Source organism: Neopsephotus bourkii, unplaced genomic scaffold (assembly GCF_033783945.1).
Source record: "Neopsephotus bourkii isolate Nb327-2 ecotype Australia unplaced genomic scaffold, CSIRO-AGI_Nbou_v1 NB_1184, whole genome shotgun sequence".
Classification (NCBI taxonomy): Eukaryota; Metazoa; Chordata; class Aves; order Psittaciformes; family Psittacidae; genus Neopsephotus; species Neopsephotus bourkii.
Genome location: NW_026901669.1, coordinates 132,448 through 154,051, shown reverse-complemented (window position 1 = coordinate 154,051; position 21,604 = coordinate 132,448). Strand labels below are relative to the sequence as shown.

Genomic DNA, 21,604 nt, shown 5'->3' with positions numbered 1-21,604 from the left:
ACCACATAGACAATAGGCACAGGCAGAATGCTGTCATCTCTGCCTCCATGTGAGAAGATGCATTTCACAGAAGAGAAAACAACAAATTGGACCACTATGGAGGATCTGATGAAGATGGGAATGTAGCACAAGTGTGATTCCCTGAAAGCTCACAGCTCTGGTTTTAACATCAGGTTCCTTGTGGAGAATGTTGCGTGTTCTACATGCTCATGGCCTACATATGTGAGCTTGATGAAATGCCCTGAGAGGGCTTTGTCAAGTGCCTGTTGGGACAGGGCAAGGGTCAATGGCTATAGCCTGACACAGGGGAGATTTAGGAAGAAGTTCTTCCCTGTGAGGGTGGTGAGGCCCTGGCACAGGTTACCCAGAGAAGCTGTGGCTGCCCCATCCCTGGCAGTGTTCAAGGACAGGTTGGACAGGGCTTGGAACAATCATATTTTTAAACTACTTGTAAACCAGATCTCAGTACATTTGGAAATTGGAATTACATGTCACCTCTTTCACAGAATGGAGAGAAACAGATCCATCCCGAAAGCCTTTTGTAGTCTGCTTGCCTTTTTGTCATTTCATGAAGATTTTATTCATGTAATTCTCCTGCAATACACTCTTCACCTCAGTGTGACACATCAACAAACCACTGTGGATGGTGTTCTGTAATGGTCTCTAACACCTGCCCTGAAAGGTGGTACCTTTACTTCTTTTGCAGGGTGAGAAAGCAGGAAAAAAAAAAGAAAAAAAAAAAGAAAAAAAAAGGCTTTAATAGTGCAAAAGTGTGTACTCGAGTTATAGCCAGCATACAGTTTTTGGCATTCATCATAAAAAAAGAGCTACTGAGTCAGTGTATTTTATCTTTGCATCTGAAAATAGTAACATTAAGTTTCCCATTCTGGTGGAACACACATAATGCTTTTCCTGGGCCATTTGCAAACTTGTAGTACTGCTTATATTTCATATGCCTTCCTCCCTGTCCTGCAACCTTAAGACAAGTAAGTAACTAGATTTGCTTTTCATTTTAATTCATAATATTCCATTTGTGTTTGTGGCACTAAGTGATCAAAAGTCCCCCATGGGCCTGAGAGCCATTGCAAGGGCAGAAGAGGAAGTTGTCATCCAAAATCCAATGTTCACAGTTAGAGGGAAGCTGTGAATACTCCAACTTTGTTTAGATATGAGGACAGCAGAGTGAGTCAGACGAGGTGACGGGACAAGGCCAGCGGGTTTCTATGAGTGCAACACATGCCTTGTGACGTTTCGTGTTTCCTGTTGTTATAGATCGCGCCCTTCTGTTGCTATTGCTGTTACTCTGAATCCTCCGATTTCCCTGTGCTGTGGGAGATCACTTAATATAAATGACCTTACTGTGCTCCTCCTGGCAGGCAAATCTGAGGGAAAGCCACCCTCCCGCCTACCAGAAAACGAGCCCACCCGCGCCGAGGCGCTCCCGGCGTCCAGCTGCGATGCTGGTGCTGATTGGCTCGAGCCCAAGTTATAAGGCATAAAGTACCGTTATCCCCGCCTCTGCCGCTCACTGATTGGCTGCGCCACGGCGATCCCCGACTCTGATAGGAGCTGGGCGGGTCGTTCGCCCCTTCCGCGCGGGTTTGTGGCGCCGCAGCAGCGCGCGAACTGCCAGTCTTGCTTGGTATCGCCGCCATGGCGGATTTAGAGTTCCTGGGCAGCCAGCAGCAGCCCGCGGCCGCCGGTAACGGGTTGTTGGAAGGCACCGAGGAGGATCCTGCTGCCGCCTTCCTGGCGCAGCAGGAAAACGAGATCGCGGGCATCGAGAACGACGAGGGCTACAACATCCTGGAGAACGGCGAGGTGCCGGTGGAGCTGCAGATCCCGGAGGGCCTGGACCCTGGTACAGCGGGCGATTGGGAGGGGAGCGGTCCCGGGCCTGCTATCACGGCTCCGCAATGTCTTTGCTCCCGTGGAGGCGCCGTGGCTGGCGGGGCCCTCGCTCCGAGCAGGCGGGCTGGGGATGCGCCTGGATTGGGCTGGGCCGTGCAGCTATGTGCTGTGTTCCGGCCAGGTCATCTGCCAGCGCCGGCGGGTGGAGTGGTCATGGCTTTTAACAGGCGCTTCTGAAAGATTTTATAGGAGCGCCCGAGGGCTCACGCTCCCCCAAGTGTGGAGAGCGCTGCTGGGTAACTGATCCAGGGGTGCCTGAAACGAAGCAGGGTAAGTCATGATGTTGTGTTCTGCCTCTTCTGTTTTCAAAGGCAGTGATCTTAGTCTTCAAAGTATAAGCAGAGGAGCTAGTGTTTACTAGGCCTCTCGCCTTTGTTCCTGCGTAACCTTTGTACTGCATGTGAGATGGCTGACACTGTTGGATTCAGAGGAGGTATGTTGGGAGCTGGAGGCTAGTCTAACAGAATAGCTACAGTAGCCCTCTGGATACTTGTGATTACAAAGGATTTAGGGGTTTTAACTGAAGTAGAAAGGAATTCTGAATGTAGGATGGCACTGCACTTAACTGATGTTTCAACACTCTTGGAAGACTGCTTGTGCTTGTCACTGGGTCCATAAGAATGTGTCTGCTCTTGGGACATTCCTTTGTCACTTTGGGAAGATTCCATTCTTCTTCAGGCTAAGTTGAATATCTTTGCTTCCCAGCTCACTGTTAGAACATATTTAGAATTAAGTCTTCATTATGCAACTTGATTTCTGATATTACTGTCATATCTTAATGTATGAGGATGTAGGTTCATAGTATCCTTTGGAATAAAGCCCAACTAGATAAACAGACAAACTGCTTCTTTCAGTGCTTATTCAGTGGTAGCATAGCCCTTAGTTAGCTCCTTCATGGAGTTCAAATACACAGACTATGTGCTTACTGTAAAAAGAGTGTTTGCAGTGGAGTCACTTCCTCAAGAGCTGGAACATGAGGATTTATTTATAGAATCACAGAATAAAATCAGATTGGAAAAGACCTTTATGATCATCAGTCCAACCATTCCCCTGGCGCTGCCAAGTCGACCACTAAACCATGTCACTAAGGACCCATGTACATGGTTTGTGAACATTTCCAGGAATGGTAGTTCCACCATTTCCCTAGGCAGCCTGTTCCAATGCCTGACCACCCTTTCAGGAGAGAAATTGTCCCTAATATCTAGCCTAAACTCCCCCAGGCACAGCTTGTTATCAGAACACATCCTGATTTAGTATCACACATGGCTTCTGTATTCTGTGTATACTGCAGGAACAGGCACAGTGAACACTTCCCCTCCTGCTTTCAGAGGCGTCAGACAAACATTATGCATTGGGTAGTCTTCAGGTTCTAAACAGGCTCTAGAACATTAAAGTAGCTGCTTAAGGACTAATTTGCTTGGAGAAAGTTCTGTCATTGGCCTTTTTTACAAGTTATTAGAACCAACTAGATCCATCTCTTCTCTTTGTGCATGCAGTGTGGCTGTTGCAGAATGATTCCTTAAAAAAAAAAGTCATTAAATTCTTCTAGATTGTCTTACTATGTAAAAGCAGTTCTTAAGCCTGCTTCTCAAGATCTTTTACTCAAGTTGCATAAGTTCAGGTGACATGGAGTACAAAGCTGTTATTGGAGAACTCCCTAGGGAAAGAGAGCCATAAAACAGTACAATATGATCTCAAGATTTGGGAAGTGAAGATGTGATCTGTATGTTATCTTGCTTTCTTGTATGCACTGGGGTTACATTTATTCTCTGGGCTGTTCAGGAGGTGTAGCAGATTGTGCTGTGGGTTGTAGAACATCCACTTGCTGACTGTTGGAGCCTGTTCTCACACCCTCCTTGTTAATGTGGACTGCAGCTGTGCAAAATGTACTGGTCCAGGCATGGTGACATGATCTAAAGACTTCTGTTGCCATTTGTGTTTGAGATTTCTTACCATCTGAACAGCTTTTATCTCTAGTGCATATTAGTTTATTAAACTGTATTGTAATTACGTTAATCTTTAAGCCTCATGACCAGGGATTTGTGGATTTACTTTTTTTAACCGTAACCTTTTTAACTCCTTATTCACAGGTCTGTTGGGTGAGTTTTCTTTCTAAATACTGGCCCAGAAGGCCTAACTCAGGCAACTCTTAACTGAAGTTCAAAAATCTTAATTTCAGATATTGTGAGAAGCAGTCATGAACTTCCTGAAATACACTTGTAAGAAACACGGTGCCTCATACAAGACACAGTTTTTAAACTGCAGTCTCTTAAAGAATAGACATGTACATGGACAGTAGTGGACTTCATGAACTGTCAATATCAATATCAGAAAACTGATGTTTGTATTTCTGTTAATGGCAGTAGTGGTGGGTACTGGGTGAGTATGGGGTGAATGGCAGAATATTGCCATGCTCATGTGTCTCACTCAGCATCGCTTCATACTGCCTTGGCCAGGGTTGTAATACGGGCCTGAACCAGTTGGACTTTTATGGTGATGTAAATAGCCATCTTGTTGACATGAAAACTAATCTAATTTCCCTTGAAAGATGAACCAGAATTACTGCTTCAGAAAACAGGAATACAGTCCTGTTGCCTACTTATTAGTAACTTGGTCTTTTATGAGATTTTTGTTTTGGTGATGAATCAATACCTGCGTTTATCTACAGTGAAATTCCTTAAGTTTCCCTGGTCTGACAGTACTATGTCTTCATGTTATAGCAGTTCACTTGCTGTATCCTCTGAGCAGGAGAGAATGAGCTCAGGTTGAAGTGCTGTTGCTTCTAGAACCAGTATGTCAATACAAAAACCTTGTGACAGCTTGTCAAATAGCATCTTAAGGAGAATAACGTTCAAAGTTTCTTGCATGGCTATCTAAGCAAAATCTTTGGGTAAGATTTTTCTTTCTCATCTGTTATGGATGAGAGGTATGTGAAGAGGAAGAATGATTTGTGCCCAGAAGAAAAATGATGACAATCTAGGCTTTGAGTGTTGAAGTTACTCAACCTTATGCCGGATTATAAGAAACTTGGTTATGCTCTTCTGTTGTTTCTACTGTAGGTACTAGTTCACTCAAAGTAGCAATGAAGAAGTAGAGTACTTATTATTTAAAAGAAATACTGAAAGTAGCTCATAAAAATACTTTTATTTTAAAATAACGTAAGAAAAATGTGTCAGTCCTCTAATCGTGAGGACTGTGTGGTCATACTGAAGCTCATTTCTCCTGCATAAGGCTATTGTCCAAAGTACAGATGGATAGGAAGACCTTAGGAGGATCTAATTGATATGTTAGGAAGTGGTTGGACTCATGTTAGAAGAGCTGCCTCTGCGAAGTCCTGCCTCTGTCCTGATAGCTGTTGTCTTTTTACATTAAAAGTAAGGCTTCAGAGAGACTAGTTAACAAGGTTAAGCAAAAGTCGTTATATGGCAGGTAGTACCAAATCTGGTATTAATGCAAGTAGTTGCATTCAGAGCAGTTGATAATTGTTGTGATAAGCCTCTGAAGCCCTATGTTTATTTGTAGTACTGAAGTGACCAAGCTGTTGTTACGTTTCCTAGCCTACCCAGCCCTTCCTTTGGTAAGGTATGGTATGTGTGAAGGGCAGTGACACTCCCTGTCTGTTTCTGACAAGCTGTGTTGTTGTTTCTTTCCTGTGAATGCAAGGTCACTGATACAGTTTATCCTCTCCAAACCTTTCCAGACTCTAAACTATCTGGGTTGCTGTGTGGAAGTTTGTTATTATGCTATTGTCAGCATGTGTTAGAGCTGTAGATGGTTGGACATGTTCTTTGAAACAATATTCTTGGAAATAAAACTTTATCTTAAGTTCAGAAGTGAACACCAAGGAACATGGATCATTACTAACTACAGTGTGCAGTGCTAACTTCAGGAGCTTCAAGGTGCAATGCTGTGATAGACTATGATGGACTCTGAAGCCGGTGGAGTGTGCACATTATTTATGGCTGATGAAAACACGAGGATAGCAGCAACAGTATTAGGCTTTTTTACTTTTTTTGTGGGGGGTCAGGTATGAAATATTTCTGTGGACAAAGAAATTTGACACGCACCCAGCATTTTGAAGTCTGGGAAGCAGCCAGATTTTTTACTTCATCCTGAATTATGCAAGTACTGAGACTGGAGAGCTGAAATAAGAGAAGGCCTGGCTGTTGGTCTTGTTCCAGTTAGTGTGCTTGTGAATCCGTTTCCTCTTCTGCTGGTGTTACACTCTGTCAGCATGCTGACTCTGCATCTTAATCACTAGTTCTGGGGATCTCAGAACAGATGGGAAGCTTGTTTTAATAATAGTTTTAATGCTTCTAATGCGAGTCCTCTCTGGAGAGACTTTGCTGTGTGCCACTTAATGGCTTTTTCTATGCAAAAGAAAAGCACCCCCAATACGAATGCGTGTTTTATCTCAGTTACAGTCCTCAGCAGATGACCAGCCGAAGTGCTGAAACCTTAATTCCTGGGTTTTGGTGTAACAGAAAAACCTGGTTATATTCTCACAGGTATTAGAAGAATCTTCAAGGCTCATCCCTTTCACCTGTCTGGTGAGCCAGTGCTTCCAAAGGAGTTTGTCTCACGAAAAAACTGCTTTTCCCCTGGAGATGAGAACTTCATGTATTAAAAAGCTAGCATCTGTTGGGATTTGTTCAGACCATCAGACTGGACAAGTTCAAGATCATGTGTAAGCTACTCTGCTCTTCCAAGGCAGACAGAGTGGGCATCTGGCTTATCCAAGCTGTTAGTTATCAGTCTGAGTTGCAGACACTGGCTTGGCTTTTAAATTCAGCCCTGTCAAGACAAGGTGAACAGCCACAGCATGCACCTGTAGTGCAGATGGGATTAAACTGAAGGACAGTGAAGTGTGAGCATGTTTTCTTTGTGGGCTTTAGTCTTCATAAGCTTGTTTAGCAGAACTGTAACTGCTCAAGTCAGAGTTTGTGCAGTGATCTCTACAAACCTGCTTTGAGGGAGCTGACATACCAATGTGAAGTGATGCTCAGGGTGGCTGCTGTGGAGCAGATAGATGCTGTCAGCTTTGTGTGCTTCTCAGACCCGTTCTTGCTGGCTCCTATAACTTGCAGAGGGGGAGCAATCAAACAAAGCAGCTACCACCTTTCAGATATAGTAGTCCAGGTTCTCATAACTGAAAAGTTTTGTGGTTTGTTTTTTAAGTTTTTGTGTGTGTGTGTGGTTTTTATGGTCTGGGGTTTTGTGGTTTTTTTTTGTTTGTTTGTGTTTTTTTTGTTTGTTTTTTTTTTGTTAACTGGAGTTACTAACTATGCTCTTGGAGACTAGTGTTTTCCAACTTAGCTTCTAGGTTTGAACTGATGACTTTACAGTCCTCTGCCTAATACAGTTAATGACTGCTGTGCAGGGCTCAGAGATAAGGGCTTCATAATACCTGTCTAGTTCCCTCATAAATGAGCATGAAGAACTGCCAGTGTGCCATTAACACTACTAATGGAAAACTAGGGCATACACAGCCACAAAGGAATAGAGGATACAGCAGCATAATGCTATTAGGTAAATTAGCTGTCATTTAAGATGGCAAAATAACTTGATTTTTCTCTTCACTGTTGGGTTACTTTGGTGCAGTCTCTACTGAAGAGTGTATTAACAGGGCAGAGACACTTCTGTGTGGTAAGTTTATCTATGGCCGCTTTATGGGTGAAACAAACATAGTAACAGACTTGTATCATGCAGGCGGATGTTACATAGCACTGTTCCAGAGAGATGCTTTGCTGAGATGTATCAGTTCTTGAAAAATCTTGGTGTGTTTTGCATAGTCTGGAGATTTAGTTTCACACACTCAAGTGTTTGTCTCGTAACTGAGATGTGTTCACTATGGCTGTGTTTTAATAACATGAAATTGTAGGGTTCTGTGGCAAGGACTCCTAGCTGATGCTGTTCATGAGGCTCTGCTGCTGGTGTCGCTTCAGAAGGAATAATGCTGCCAGCAATAACCTATCAAACATGTCAGTCATCACAGGAGGTGACTTTGCTAGGAGTGTTAATTACATCTTCTGAGCTGATTACAAATTAGGAGGTAACCTGGGTAGGATGAGAATTACCAAGTGTTGGCTGCAGGATTGTTAATCTTCCAGGTAGAGACTAAAGCAGCGAGTTGCACTTCATACCTCCTGAACAGTTGTCTAGGAATCAGCTTCTGAGACAGGGAAAGTGGGAGGAACTGTATGCTGTCCATGGCAGCTTGTCAGCAGTATCAGCGGTGCTGTTTATGTAGTCTGAAGCATTATCTCAGTGGTGAAGAAATGATGGTGTGTTACTGGTTCTGCAGAATAATGGCTCACTTAGTTTCTTGTTCCAGAAAAGCACAGAGATAAGAAAGTGTAGGGCATCAAGTAACACCCGTTTGCAAACTCCCATGTTAGATACTCCAGTAAAGCTTTCCATACAAGTTACTGAAATCAGTAAATCTGGCTGTTCTGTCTTTTCTCAAATGGCTAAACTACAGTAACTTCTTTACAGGTGCTGTTGATAGAGTGGTTAATGGAGAAGTCTGTCAGGTAAGACAGAAGTATTATGTGCTGTTCTGCTCTGAGAACTTTATCTTAATCCAGACTATTACTTTCAGTTTCTTGTCGGTACTGTACTTTTATCTCATCTCTGAAGAGGAGCTTCTGTCAGCTCATTTCTTAAAGTTATTAGTATGCCTCTCTTCTGAACTTAGAGGCAACTTAAAGCAGCAGTCCGTTTTGAATTATGGCTTAATAGGACGTAGCTGTAAGCAGACTGACAGGCTCTGGTATGACATAACACTGACTTGCCACTGGCTAATAAGCTGAAGCATGCTCTGACTTCCTAGTTTAAAGTAGGGTTTTCTCAATTACTTGTTCTTTAAAGATATAATTTGTCAAGATTGGTCTCATAAGTATTTGACTGAAAACTTTATACACTTCTTTGTGACATGAAGTTTCATGAAATTAAGCTGGTGGCTAAATAGCTCAACCATAGCACATTAGTCATCCATACTAATGACAAAGGGAGGAGATCACAGAATCACAGAATGGTTAGGGATGGAAAAGATGCAATCCAAATTCTGTTATGTCTTTAAAAGGACATTGGCTTTTAGTATGAGTAAGTTCATAAATGTCTCTGAAGCAGACAAATAAGTTACAGAGAACATTTTAAACTCCTATGTGCAAAACAGCAGCAAAATAAAAAGACTACTTTTACAGCAAATATTTAAGGTGAAACAAACTGGGGGACCTCTAGGTGCTACACGGCTCAATGTGGTGCTCAGCATTTTCTTCTGCTTTCTTCAGTTGTAGAGCTCTGACACAGCGTGGCTTCCCTGTCAGCTTGAACTTGTGTTTGAGCCCTGATTGCTAGAGGCAGTGCTGTATTAATGGGGTTCAATTCTGCAGTAATCTGGTCAGACCTTTTTCATGTTAAATGTGGTATCACATCAGATAAATGTGTTATGCGCTCAGTTTAAGTAGAGTCCAATTTTATGTAGCTTCCACGTGGCTGAAATATTCAATTGTCATATATAAACTACATTGCTATTCCCTTTCTTTAAGGAGAGTAACGGTACAAATGACTCCTCTGCTGCCACGTGCCAGGTAGATGGACTGCAATCAGAGCCAGAGAGCATTCGTAAGTGGAGAGATGAGCAAAAGGAGCGCCTGGAGCAACTTGGTAAGGAGGGAGATTGTTGAAGTAATGTTCTTGCTTGTGAATAACTTAAAGGCAGCTTTTTCAGCAGCAGAATTCTCAACTATGTCTTCCAGCTCTTGTGAACTGAAAACTGCTTCTTGAGGTTGAGCAGCAGGTCTGAATTAAGTCTTCCATGAAGCAGACTTAGTACTAATGTAGGAGTTAGCAAGCAAGTGGCTTCCTGAACCTTAAAGAGCGTTCTTATATCCTGCCCTTTACTTACAAATAAACTGACAGAAAATGAACAGTTTTTATCAGCAGAAAAGTGAATGAACACTGCAGCCACTTTTGTTTTTTTTCAAAGGATGAAGATTGCTCATTTTTTAATACCGAGGCTGTCACTTGTCACAGATTTTAATCGAAGAGCTAAGCAATGGACTGGTAACTAAACAGCTGTCAAATGCAGTGATATCTGTCTGTCGACAGCTTCTGACAGCCTACAAACTGGTATGCTTTCCACTTAAATTAGTGAGAAGGCAGTGTGATTCTGGACAGAGCTTACCCTGTTGCTGCTCTTCTGAGCTAGTTATGGCTGAAGAGCTTGTCCTGACCTGTAAGCCGGGTGCAGGAGTGTGCTGAGTGCCAGGCTCATTTGCTTTGTCTAAGCACAGAGGTTTTACTTAACTTTGTTCTAGCACTAGTATAGCAAGGTCACTGTTTCTGGTTGTAAAAAGTTTGCAGGCCAACAGACCCACTGGACCCGAATTAGTCTACAAATGCATATCCTAAACTGAAGTGGACTGTCCCAGCTAAGCACTACAGGCATTCTGTTCAGCTAATTATCTGAGTATTCCTGGTATTTAGAGTCCTCATGGCCTACATCAGGAGATCTCCTAACCCTTGTCTGAGTAGATCAAGCAACTGTCTGCACTAGAGTGCACGTTGAGCCATCAGCTGAGATGTTAGCAAGATACAGCGGGAACAAAAAGGACTGACAAAGTAATTAAACTTTCAGATGCAAACTCAAGAAAGCAGGAAGCAGAATGGAAGGAGAAAGCAGTAAAGGAGTTGGAGGAGTGGTATGCAAGACAAGATGAAAAGCTCCAGAAAACAAAAGCCAGCAACAGGTAAGATTGCTCCAGTCATCTGAAGAACTATGGTACTGGGTATGAAAGCAATGCAGAGTGAGAATAGTTATAGTATGTCCTATGACACTAGTCTTTCAGACCATTGAAGTAACCTCTTTTAGTAAGAAATGGGTCTCTTGTAGTAGACCATCTTTTTAGGTTTTCTTATCTAGATAACATGTCCCAAGAATACCAAAAGAAAGCATTAAGGTAATGAACCAGAATTACTGAAGATCCTTTAAGATACCAAGTTTGAATATGGTGAGAAAAAGTTTTTATCTACTCACTTGTTGCACGCTTCAAGCTTTACAGTGACTGTAATTACTTGCCTTGAGACTTGCAATCTTATTTGCTGTCAGCAGGATACATTTAAGTGGCCTTATAGTTAGTCTTTGCTACAGATCATTTCGGTATCTTAAAACCTCTGGCTGCTCCTTTTGGAAACATTTGAGAAATAACCTGGCTCAGTTCTAGTGAAGAGCTAAATGCTGACTCTGCCTAGATTGGGTTTGAATTGTGCACTTCAACCCAACCTGGCAGAAACTAATGACTGGGGCAAAAGCTAATGACTACTACTGTGGTAAGCACTTCGACTTTCTTAGAAGGTTCCCTGTGGGATTTTGACTTCAAGCTACGTAAAGGTAAATATGATGGTACTGACTTAATACCACTTGGGTCTCTAGTTCTAACCCAGGGTTACTAGTGTCACTCTGTCCAGGTAGTCATCAGGGCTGCTTTATACTTTGGGAACCCACAAATTTCAAGATAAACTGTTTTACTGAACTGCTGTTTCTCTTACAAAAATGAACAGCAGGTAAGTAGAGTCCTGGGTAGACTACTTTCTACAGAAGTCTGGATTTGACATGTCTATACACTGAAGTGTAGTCTACTGGTTAGGCCAAGAAAGGGAACGGGACTGGCACTGCTCTAGCTGGTGGCCTGATGCCCCTATGACTTTATTATGGCCAGTGTTTTGAATGTGGGTATACCTTCTGGAGCAGGGTCCACAAGTGTTACACAGTATTTGGCATTCACATCTGTCATAATGTAGGTCCTATCCACTGGAAGCAGCCCAATGCGCACCCTGCGACTCTAGTCCTAAACTAGCTGGTCCCAACTTGCAGGATGTAGCAGAGCTTTTGTGTGCCCCTCTGAGGTAGGGGCTTAATGGATACATTCCCTATAATAGCTGCTTTCCTGTAGTAAGTCTTGATGCAACAAGGTTAAAGTGATAAAACTGACTTCAGCTCTGTTCTGTACTTCTCATCCTTATCTCTTTTCTCCTGCCTGCTTGCCTGCCTGTTGGACTACTTGCTACATAGGGTGGCAGATGAAGCTTTCTACAAACAACCCTTCGCTGACGTGATTGGTTATGTGTATGTTGCTTAACTACTAATTCTGTTTTGCTAGTCAACTAGGCAAATAAGGATGATCAGAAATAGTGCGGAATGCCTGAGGGTGACTGCTTCATTACTTCAAGGCAGTATAAGCCATTAAACAGCCTTTACTTTTTAGACTGACTCTGATCTGCAGTTTTCCTGTCTATGCACTGCACAACAGCCAGCACTTTCAGATGAAGTCATGTAGTTCACATACTACTGGAATTATGGTGATGACTTCGGTAGTCTTTAAGTGTAGGGGTTTACAGTTGTTTCCAGGCCAGTGAGCACTGCTTACAAGATGCTTTGCTGGGTGTGTGGGTTAGTGTCTGCAGTCTCACGTGGGTTCTTTACTTAGCCCTAATAACCTCCACGAAGCAACACGATGTTTAATTGTTTCTTTGTAACAGCCACTGCGCTCATTTGCCTACATAATCAGGAAAACATTCGAGCTGTGCTTTCTCAAATGCTCCACAAACCAAGAAAGGTAGAAGGGAATCACCTGCCACAAATCAGATTAGAAGAGGTATGTGTATATAGGAATAGGATACTGTGAGAGCGCACATGAAAAGTACAGCAAGTGGTATTTCAAAATCAGCATTAGCTGCTGGGAGAACATACAGGAGTAGCTCTGTAGGCATTTTGCAAGCCTAATGTATCAATGGGAATGCAGCCATGACTATGCCAGCTTCTGTGGGATGGAAAGATAGCAGTGTTCATTGGCTTGTTTTATTTTTTTCTCTCAGTTTATAGACTTGAATTAAAAGATAGCCATGTCACAAAGGTGGCACCTTTAAAAGGTGTATTGGTGAGCCATGGTGTGGCTTTGAGTGCACCAATATTGATGGTCCAGTGTGGAATTCATTACCTAATTGTTGCTGGATGTAAAACAAGACTTGTGAAATAATGGATTTACAGGTGATGTTTGATTTTTCGGAATTCTCCTGGAGTTGATTTTAATAGATGTTTTTCCCAGTAAACCCCTTCTTTTCATACATCCAATTCAGTTGTGCAGTGAGAGTGCTGCATAAAACAAGCAGCCTGCTTCCTGAATGTAGGCTAAGCTACTGATGCATGTACAGTCTGCTGATCATCTTCATTCTCATTTTCTATATCTGACTTAAAGTTTCTCTCCTTGTTTCTTTTCTTCTCTTCACCTTTAAGCACAAACATAAATCATCCTTGCTACAGCCTAGAACAGTTAAGTAAAAAAAATCTTCGCTGCCCCCTAAAAGTGTCGTGTCATATAAAATAGCAGTGTCGTAGTGACCCTTGTCTTCAGTGGTGTCTGTAACCTCCTCATCCCTGTGAATAGTGCTCATGGGAGCGTCATCTTCACTGCTTTCTCTGTACTGCTTGTTGGAGTAGATGGATTTGGTTTGATCTCTTGATGCATTAATGGTCTTGCACTCAGACAACTGACAGTGCCCTGGAGTTCATGTATACTTGATGCTGGAATGTTACCCCTGCATTGAAGCAATGCTGCTGGCAGCATAGTGATGACGAAAGGATACAGCTGGGAAGCCACTGGCACTAACCTGGATGTTATGTACAAAGCCTCTTTAGAGTCCCCTTAGGGAGCTCCTGTGGGCTGACTTCAGTGAGTCATCCCCTCTGCTAAGGGATGCATTAGGCTGTAGCACCCACAAGCATGGGACTTAATTTAAGTTCCTTTTGATTCATGCTGCTTCGCTACAGCACTGGGAGTAATCAGCAGATAGTTTTATGATGGCCTGTAGGTCTTGGGGCTGATGTGAACCCTCAAATGGAATCTATTTTTACTTGCAAGGGGTTGTAAATTTCCATTTGACAAGTGTCCAGTGTAAGCTGTCAGATGGCAAAGTCTTAACTAGTTAAGACTTGCGTGTTTCTCCATAAATAAAATGCCTACATAGGGGTACCTTACTGCCTGGCAGTTTGCACGGTGACTCAGTAATGATTCTTAGAACCAAACACCTGTATTCCAACATTTTACATAGCAATCTCTGCTTGTGCATAGCACACTACTGCAACGTACTTTCATCTCCAGCATTAGGGCAGTGGGAGCTTAAGTGGCCATAATGTCCGCCAGCAGCTGCCAGGTCACATTTCTTATGAAACATGCTGAAACTGCATCCTGTAAGAGGGAAGGAGTGCCTTCTGTGCTGGACATTAACACAAGGTGCATTGCATTGCTTTTAGGGCAGCTGAAGAAGCCTTTGTGAATGATGCAGAAGACATTTTTCCGGGCACTGAGTGGGAACGTGTGGCTCAGCTCTGTGACTTTAATCCCAAGTCTAGTAAGCAGGCAAAAGATGTGTCCCGCATGCGTTCAGTCCTCATCTCACTCAAGCAGGCTCCGCTGGTTCGCTGAAGGAGAGCATGATGAAAACACTACAAATGCAATATCCTGACCTTACTCAGAGAAGCTACGTTTGCAGTAATTGATTAATTGTTTCAATTTATTTTTTTTGGACCAAACATCATCATGTTTCTAGAGCTGATGATTGTTTGATTGCATGTTCTTCCTTGTGTTTCGTTTCTGTGTCTAAAACAGCACAATCTCCAAAACTAGTCTCTGTGCTGTTGTGCACAGAGATGTCACTTCCCACATTACTGATATTAAAGATCTTTTAAACAGCAAAATGTCTTGACTTTGGGTGAATTAAGATCTGCTCCCTTTCGACAGGAGGTGTTTGAATTGAGTGTGTGCAGATATTTATTTCAGTTGGTGCTGATTTCACCTTGCTACTGACTGTCCAGCCAGTGATGTTCCTCATCTCCGGGAGGCTGTCCTGCATGTCTCTATAAGCTTTCCTAAAGCTCTTGAGAGCTTTAGCTTAAAAACTGCTTCTCCATCCAATTTATCGCCCAAGATGTAAGCTGTAAGAAACTGGAAGCTGTAAGAAACTGGAGCAGCAGGCTGGTTAAGGAGCTTATCTCACATGTAGTGGAACTGAGGATAATGTCTTCTTCAGGTAAGCAGTCCTGTGTAGTTTCCTGCTGTCACTCCAGGTGCACATCTTAAGCTGGAAATACAGTACAACGTACTGAGCAGTTAAAATGCCTTTGACATTCTACTGCATGTTCTGTCGTGTCATGTGCCCAGTCCTGGCTTCACACTCAAAAGTCCTCCTGTGCAGGGGCTGTCTCGGTGTTTCTTAACTGTGTCCTTGTCCTTACTGACTCTTGCAGACACTTTCTCCCACTAAGGTGGTGTACTGAAGATTTGGAGAGTGAGAGAAGGGAAGACTTGACCTTACTACTCGTTATTTACTAGCTCGGAGCTCTGTCTGCCAGGGTGGTTAAATTTTGAAACAAACTGATCCAGAAAATCTGTTCTGCTGCTTCCTTGGCTCTCTACTATCACCCAGCATTCACAAAGGCTGTGTTCTAGCCTTGCTCTGGTAAGACTTGTGAGAGTAGTCTGTTTAGTCTCATGTTATATTAGTGGTGGTGAATGACATCACATCAAGTCAGTGACTAGTCACTAATGGTGTTCCTCAGGGCTCAGTACGGGGGCTGGTGTTCAGTATCTTCACTGATGATCTGGATGAGGGTATCAAGTGTACCCTCCGTAAATTTACGGAGGACACCAGATTGGGCAGGAGTGTTGAGCAGCTGGAGGACAGGAAAGCTCTGTAATGGGATCTGGACAGGCTGGATCACAGGATTGTGTGAGGTTGAACAACACAAAGTGCCAGGTCCTGCACTTGGCCCACAACAACGCTATGCAATGCTCTGGGTTTGGGGAAGAGTGGCTGGAAAGCTGCTCAGCAGAATAGGACCTGGGGGTACTGATTGATGGCTGCTGAACATGAGCCAGCTTGTGCCCGGGCATCCAAGAAGTCCAACAGCATCCTGGACTGTATCAGCAATAGTGTGGCCAGCAGGACCAGAGCAGTGATCATCCCCCTGTACTGGGCACCGGTGAGACCCCACCTCAAACCCTGTGTTCAGTTCTGGGCCCCTCACTACATGAGAGACATTGAGGTGCTGGAGCAGGTCCAGAGAAGCGGAACAGCTGGTGAAGGGCCTGGAACACAAGTGTGATAAAGAACAGCTGAGGGAACTGGAGATGTTTAGTTTGGAGAAGAGAAGGCTCAGGGGGGACCTTACTGCTCTCTACAACTGTCTGAAAGGAGAATGGAGCCAGGAGGTGGCTGGTCTCTTCTCTCAAGGAACAAGTGATAGGATAAAAGGAAACAGCCTCAAGCTGTGCCAGGGGAGGTTTAGCCTGGATATTAGGAATAATTTCTTCCCTGAAAAGGTGGTCAAGCATTGGAAAAAGCTGGCCAGGGCAGCGATTGAATCACTGTCCCTGAAGGTATGTGGAAGATGTGTAGACATGATGCTCGGTGGCATTTTTTAATGGTGGACTTGGCAGTGTTAGATATATGGTTGGGCTTGATGATCTTAAAGGTCTTTTCCAGTCTAACTGATCCTATGATTTTTTTACTATTTTTATCAAAGACACAGTAGCTTCACTGGTGTGTCACAGAACTGCTGCAGTACCCATTGTAAAGGTTAATCCAAGCAGTTTGAAGAGGGCTGCAGATGTAAACTTGCGAACATTCAGGGAGGTGCTGTGCAGCAGCTATGTCCCTTTGGTGGGTAAAATACTGCATAAACGGTTGCCACTTGGGCTTAAATACTTTGCTGTTGTCTGTGTCTGTTGGTGATAAGCTTGTGTTTGCACGTGTATTCACAAGCTACTAATAAGTGGTGATGAAAATGACAGTAGACCAGAAGTCTAGAAGTTGAATCTAGAAGTGGAAGATTAAAGCAGGAAATTATTTTCTGAACTTTACAGGGATACCACAGGTAAGTTTAACAGGACTGAAGCATAGAGCAAGTACATGGAATACTGGTACTCAGTGCTAGCCTTCACCTGAACTGAAAACATCCTTTTTACTACCCACCCAAAATTCTGCAAAGGCCTCTAAAATGAATTGGGAAATAAAGTCCACTGCATTACATATACAGTGTTTAAACTGTTAATTTCAGTTTACGGGAATTCAGAAGATCACCAATTAAGAGGGGTTGCTGCAAACTAAGTTATGGAACTTACTAATCACCACACTGTCCTATCTCTAGGACAACTTACCTTGCCGAAGGCATGCTTTTGAACCGCAGTCCAAGAGAATGGGCAGACACTCAAGTTGAAGGACAAAGCAATGTTACAGAAGTTAAAGCAGCATTTTACAAGATGAGCTTGCAGGAGCTAACTGTGCAGGTGGTTTTGTGTATACCATCCAGCTGAAGCACTTCACACATAGCTGTGTGGGTTTTGGTTGCCTCCTCTAGCTCTTGTGCTGAGATTCTGTAGATTTTTTTTCTTCTGCCTTAATTTTCTGTTCGTGTGTGCTAGCTCACTGTCTTTTTCTTACCTCATGTATATGTGCTGTTGCAGAATAACAGACGAGCTGAGGTTAGAAGGGCCCTGTGGGTCATCTGGTCCAACCCCCTCTACTCAAGCAGGGTCAGCACCTAGAGCCATGTGCCCGGGACCACGTCCAGGCAGCTTCTGAAGGTCCCTGAGGGGGGAGACTCCCACCAGCTCTGTGGGCAACCTGTGCCAGTGCTCAGTCACCCTTACACTGTGAAGAAGTGTTTGCTGATGTTGAAAGTGGAGCCTCCTGTGTTTCAGTCTGTACCCATTGCCCCTGGTGGTGTCACTGGGCACCACCAGAGTCTGGCTTTGTCCTCTCTGCAGCCTGCCTTTAGGTATTTGTATGCACTGATGAGATCCCCTGGAGTGTTTTCTTCTCCATGCTGAACATCTCAGCTCTGTCAGCCTGTCCTCACAGGAGAGACACTCCTGTCCTTTTTGTCATCATTGTGGGCCCCTGTTGGAATCTCTCCACTTTGTCCATGTCTTTGTACTGATAAGGCCAGCACTATAGATGTGGCCTGTGCCAGTACTGCTGCCTTACTAGAGCTCTACTCAGACCTTCTGTGTCTTGGAATTATTTTACATACTCAGATCTTGTGACACTGTACAAAAGAATACTCAGCTTTATTTGGGCAAATCCTAGCCCTTTTCTGTGCTTCTGAACACTGACAGGTTTCCTTCAGGAGCAACATCTGTTGTGCTGTGATTTCATGTGACAATTCTGTGCTACCTCTGGCCTAGCTGACCACACTCACTCCTCTGTCCTTCCTTAACTTCCCAGTGTTGCTGCTTGTCTCCATACCATGTAGCTGATGCAGAAAACTGCATTAGCGTCAGTGGAATCTGGAAAAAAAGACATCCTGGGCTGTTCTTGTCCTTTAAACAAACCCCCACTGCATGTGCACCGTGATTTCATTGAACATAGGAGAAGCTGGAGACTCGTGAATATGTCCTGGTATAGAATCACAGAATCATAGAATTGTTAGGGTTGGAAAGGACCTTAAGATCATCTAGTTCCAACCCCCCTGCCATGGGCAGGGACACCTCACACTTAAACCATCTCACTCAAGGCTTCTTCCAACCTGGTCTTGAACACTGCCAGGGATGGAGCATTCACAACCTCCCTGGGCAACCTGTTCCAGTGCCACACTACCCTCACAGGGAAGAATTTCCTCCTTCCCCTGTTGAAGTTTTAACCGATTACCCCTTGTCCTGTCACTACAGTCCCTAATGAAGAGCCCATCCCCAGCATCCCTATAGGCCCCCTTCAGATACTGGAAGGCTGCTATGAGGTCTCCATGCAGCCTTCTCTTCTCCAGGCTGAACAGCCCCAACTTTCTAAGCCTATCTTCATATAGGAGGTGCTCCAGTCCCCTGACCATCCTTGTGGTCCTTTCCTGGACTTGTTCCAACAGATCCATGTCCTTTTTATGTTGAGGACACCAGAACTGCACACAATACTCCAGGTGAGGTCTCACAAGAGCAGAGTAGAGGGGCAGGATCACCTCCTTTGACCTGCTGGTCACACTCTTTTTGATGCAGCCCAGTATACGATTGGCTTTCTGGGCTGCAAGCGCACACTGCTGGCTCGTGTTCATTTTCTTATTGACCAAGACCCCCACATCTTTCTCCCCAGGGCTGTTTTGAATCTCTTCTCTGCCCAACCTGTAGTTGTGCCTGGGATTGCTCTGACCCAGGTGTAGGACCTTGCACTTGGCATGGTTAATCTTCATGAGGTTGGCATTAGCTAACCTCACAAGCGTGCCAGGGTCCCTCTGGATGGCATTCCTTCCCTCCAGAGTATCAACCAAACCACACAGCTTGGTGTCATCGGCAAACTTGCTGAGGGCACACTCAATCCCACTGCCTATGTCAGCAACGAACATGTTGAACAAGACCGGTCCCAACACCAATCCCTGAGGGACACCATTTGTTACTGGTCTTCAGCTGGACATTGAGCTGTTGACCACAACTCTTTGTGTTCAGCCATCCAGCCAGTTCTTTATCCACCGAGTGGTCCATTCATCAAATTGATGTCTCTCCAATTTAGAGACAAGGATGTCATGTGGGACAGTGTCGAATGCTTTGCACATGTCCAGGTAGATGACATCAACTGCTCTACCTCTGTTCATCAGTTCTGTAGCCCCATCATAGAAGGCCACCAAATTGGTCAGGCAGGATTTCCCTTTAGTGAAGCCACGGTGGCTGTCACCAAGCACCTTGTTGTTTTTCATATGCCTTAGCATGCCTTCCAGGAGAATCTGTTCCAAGATTTTGCCAGGCACAGAGGTGAGACTGACTGGTCTGTAATTCCCTGGGTCTTCCATTTTCCCCTTCTTGAAAATGTGGGTTATATTTCCCTTTTCCAGTCGTTTGGAACTTCACCTGACTGCTATGAGTTTTCAAATATAATGGACAGTGGCTTAGCAACTTCACTCGCCAGCTCCTTCAGGACCTGTGGATGGATTTCATCAGGACCCATGGACTTGTGCATGTTCAGGTTTTTAAGATGGTCTTGAACCAGATCCTCTCATACAGTGGGCCCAAGGTCTTCATTCTCACAGTCACTGCATCTGCCTTCCAAGATTTGGGTGGTGTGCTCAGAGCCTTTGCTAGAGAAGACTGAGGCAAAGAAGTCATTCAGAACCTCAGCCTTCTCCAAATCCTGTAACTAGTTCTCCCTGAGCTTCCCTAGTCTGTTTTTTATTTGCTATGTACCTGTAGAATCCCTTCCTGTTATCTTTAACATCCCTAGCCAAGTTTAATTCTAACTGGGCCTTAGCTTTCCTAACCTGGTCCCTAGCTTCCCGGACAACATCCTTGTACTCATCCCAGGCTGCCTGTCCTTGCTTTCACTTTTTATAAGCCTCTTTTTTCATTTTCATTTTCATCAGGAGCTCCTTATCCATCCAAGGAGGTCTCCTGGCCCTCCTGCTGCACTTCCTTCTAGTTGGGATGCAATACTCCTGAGCTTGTAGCAGGTTATCCTTGAATATCAACCAAGAGTTAGCTTATGATGGGATGGCAGCCAGCAGCAAACCAGTATGAAGTAGTAACATAGAGAACAGGAGGGATGAGGAGGTCATGGAACCTGAAGAAGATGATAGTGCTGCATCTTCATCCCCTGAGCGTGAGGAACATGGGCAACAGTTTTAGGTATCCATAACCCAACATGTTGCAGCTTGTCTGTTTGCTTTTTTTTTGCTGATGCTTTTTTCTGAGCAGCTGGTAAATAGGGAGATGTATGGTTTACTCGCTTGTATTTTAGAATGGAGCAGGTGGCTGTCTGCTGCCTTTGACAAGACGATTCCTCTGTTACTCACTGTCCTGTGGACTTGCCCGTTCCGTATAGGAAGTTTGTGCTGCAACACCACACTGTGGCACTGGGTGGTACCGTGCCTCGGGCTGCAGGATCCTCATGTGTCGCTGACATTCTAGGCCCTAGTAGTATGATTAGTAGGGAATCGTCTGTTTGAATGCTTAGTATGTTGTAGTCCGAGAAAGGAAGGGCAGCTCATCACTGTTGAACAGGAGTGCTGCTTTGGACCTTGCATCAGTAATGCAAGTTTCACAGATGGTGATGGGTGATTCCCGTGCTGTGAATTCTTTGGCTGCAGTTACAAGCACACATTTTACCACTTGATTCATGTGGCTCTCTACCGGCTACAGCCTGTCACAATGTGCAGAAAATTTACCTGGCTTGAGCCCTGAGCTATGGATGAGGTAAAATCTTACCAGCTTTTTAAGGTGCTGTATCCATATTTATCACAGGGTTGTGAAATTAAAGAGACTTTCAGTAACAAAAAGAAAAAAATATCCCGCTATTCCTCCAAAATTTTACCTTAAATGCAGTCTATGCACACTTTATTAATTTGTCACTTTATACAGAAATTTTAAATGCACGTTTTGTGCTTCGTGGAAGAAAAAGCTGGAAGACCCAGTACCCAGAACACCTGCAGATACAGACCTACAGCAGTGGTGGTCTAGTACTACCAGCAAGGCCTAAGTGATGTGGAAAAAATTACCTCTTTTTAGACTTGACAAAGAAAAGCGCATGCTTTCCAGCATGCAAAGCTTTATTCAGTCAGTGGCAACAGCCTAACAGTGGTTTGTGATTAGTTAAGGGTTTTATTGATAATCTGTGTGAAACCAAAAGCTTTCCTCACTTATGAAAGCAGCAGAAAAAA

General features: G+C 44.0%; 1 protein-coding gene across 3 annotated transcripts; it reads left to right on the top strand.

The window, feature by feature from the left end:
- Positions 1 to 1,589: 1,589 nt before the first annotated feature.
- CLTA (clathrin light chain A) lies at positions 1,590 to 14,668 on the top strand. 3 transcript variants are annotated; one of them, XM_061364052.1, is made up of 7 exons: positions 1,590 to 1,861; positions 8,407 to 8,444; positions 9,462 to 9,579; positions 10,553 to 10,664; positions 11,987 to 12,040; positions 13,208 to 13,243; positions 14,225 to 14,668. In XM_061364052.1, the coding sequence occupies exons 1-7, from the start codon at positions 1,654 to 1,656 to the stop codon at positions 14,394 to 14,396; spliced, it is 738 nt and encodes a 245-aa protein (XP_061220036.1). In that variant the 5' UTR covers positions 1,590 to 1,653; the 3' UTR covers positions 14,397 to 14,668. The 3 variants fall into 3 exon arrangements, with proteins under 3 accessions (XP_061220036.1, XP_061220037.1, XP_061220038.1); XM_061364053.1 differs by lacking the exon at positions 13,208 to 13,243; XM_061364054.1 differs by lacking the exons at positions 11,987 to 12,040; positions 13,208 to 13,243.
- The last annotated feature ends 6,936 nt before the right edge of the window (positions 14,669 to 21,604 follow it).

Coding starts and splice junctions, on each gene's coding strand:
- CLTA (XM_061364052.1), top strand. CDS start 1,654: ATGGCGGATTTAGAGTTCCTGGGCAGCCAGCAGCAGCCCGCGGCCGCC. Junction 8,445..9,461: donor TTAATGGAGAAGTCTGTCAG/GTAAGACAGAAG, acceptor CCTTTCTTTAAG/GAGAGTAACGGTACAAATGA. Junction 10,665..11,986: donor AAAACAAAAGCCAGCAACAG/GTAAGATTGCTC, acceptor CTTGCTACATAG/GGTGGCAGATGAAGCTTTCT.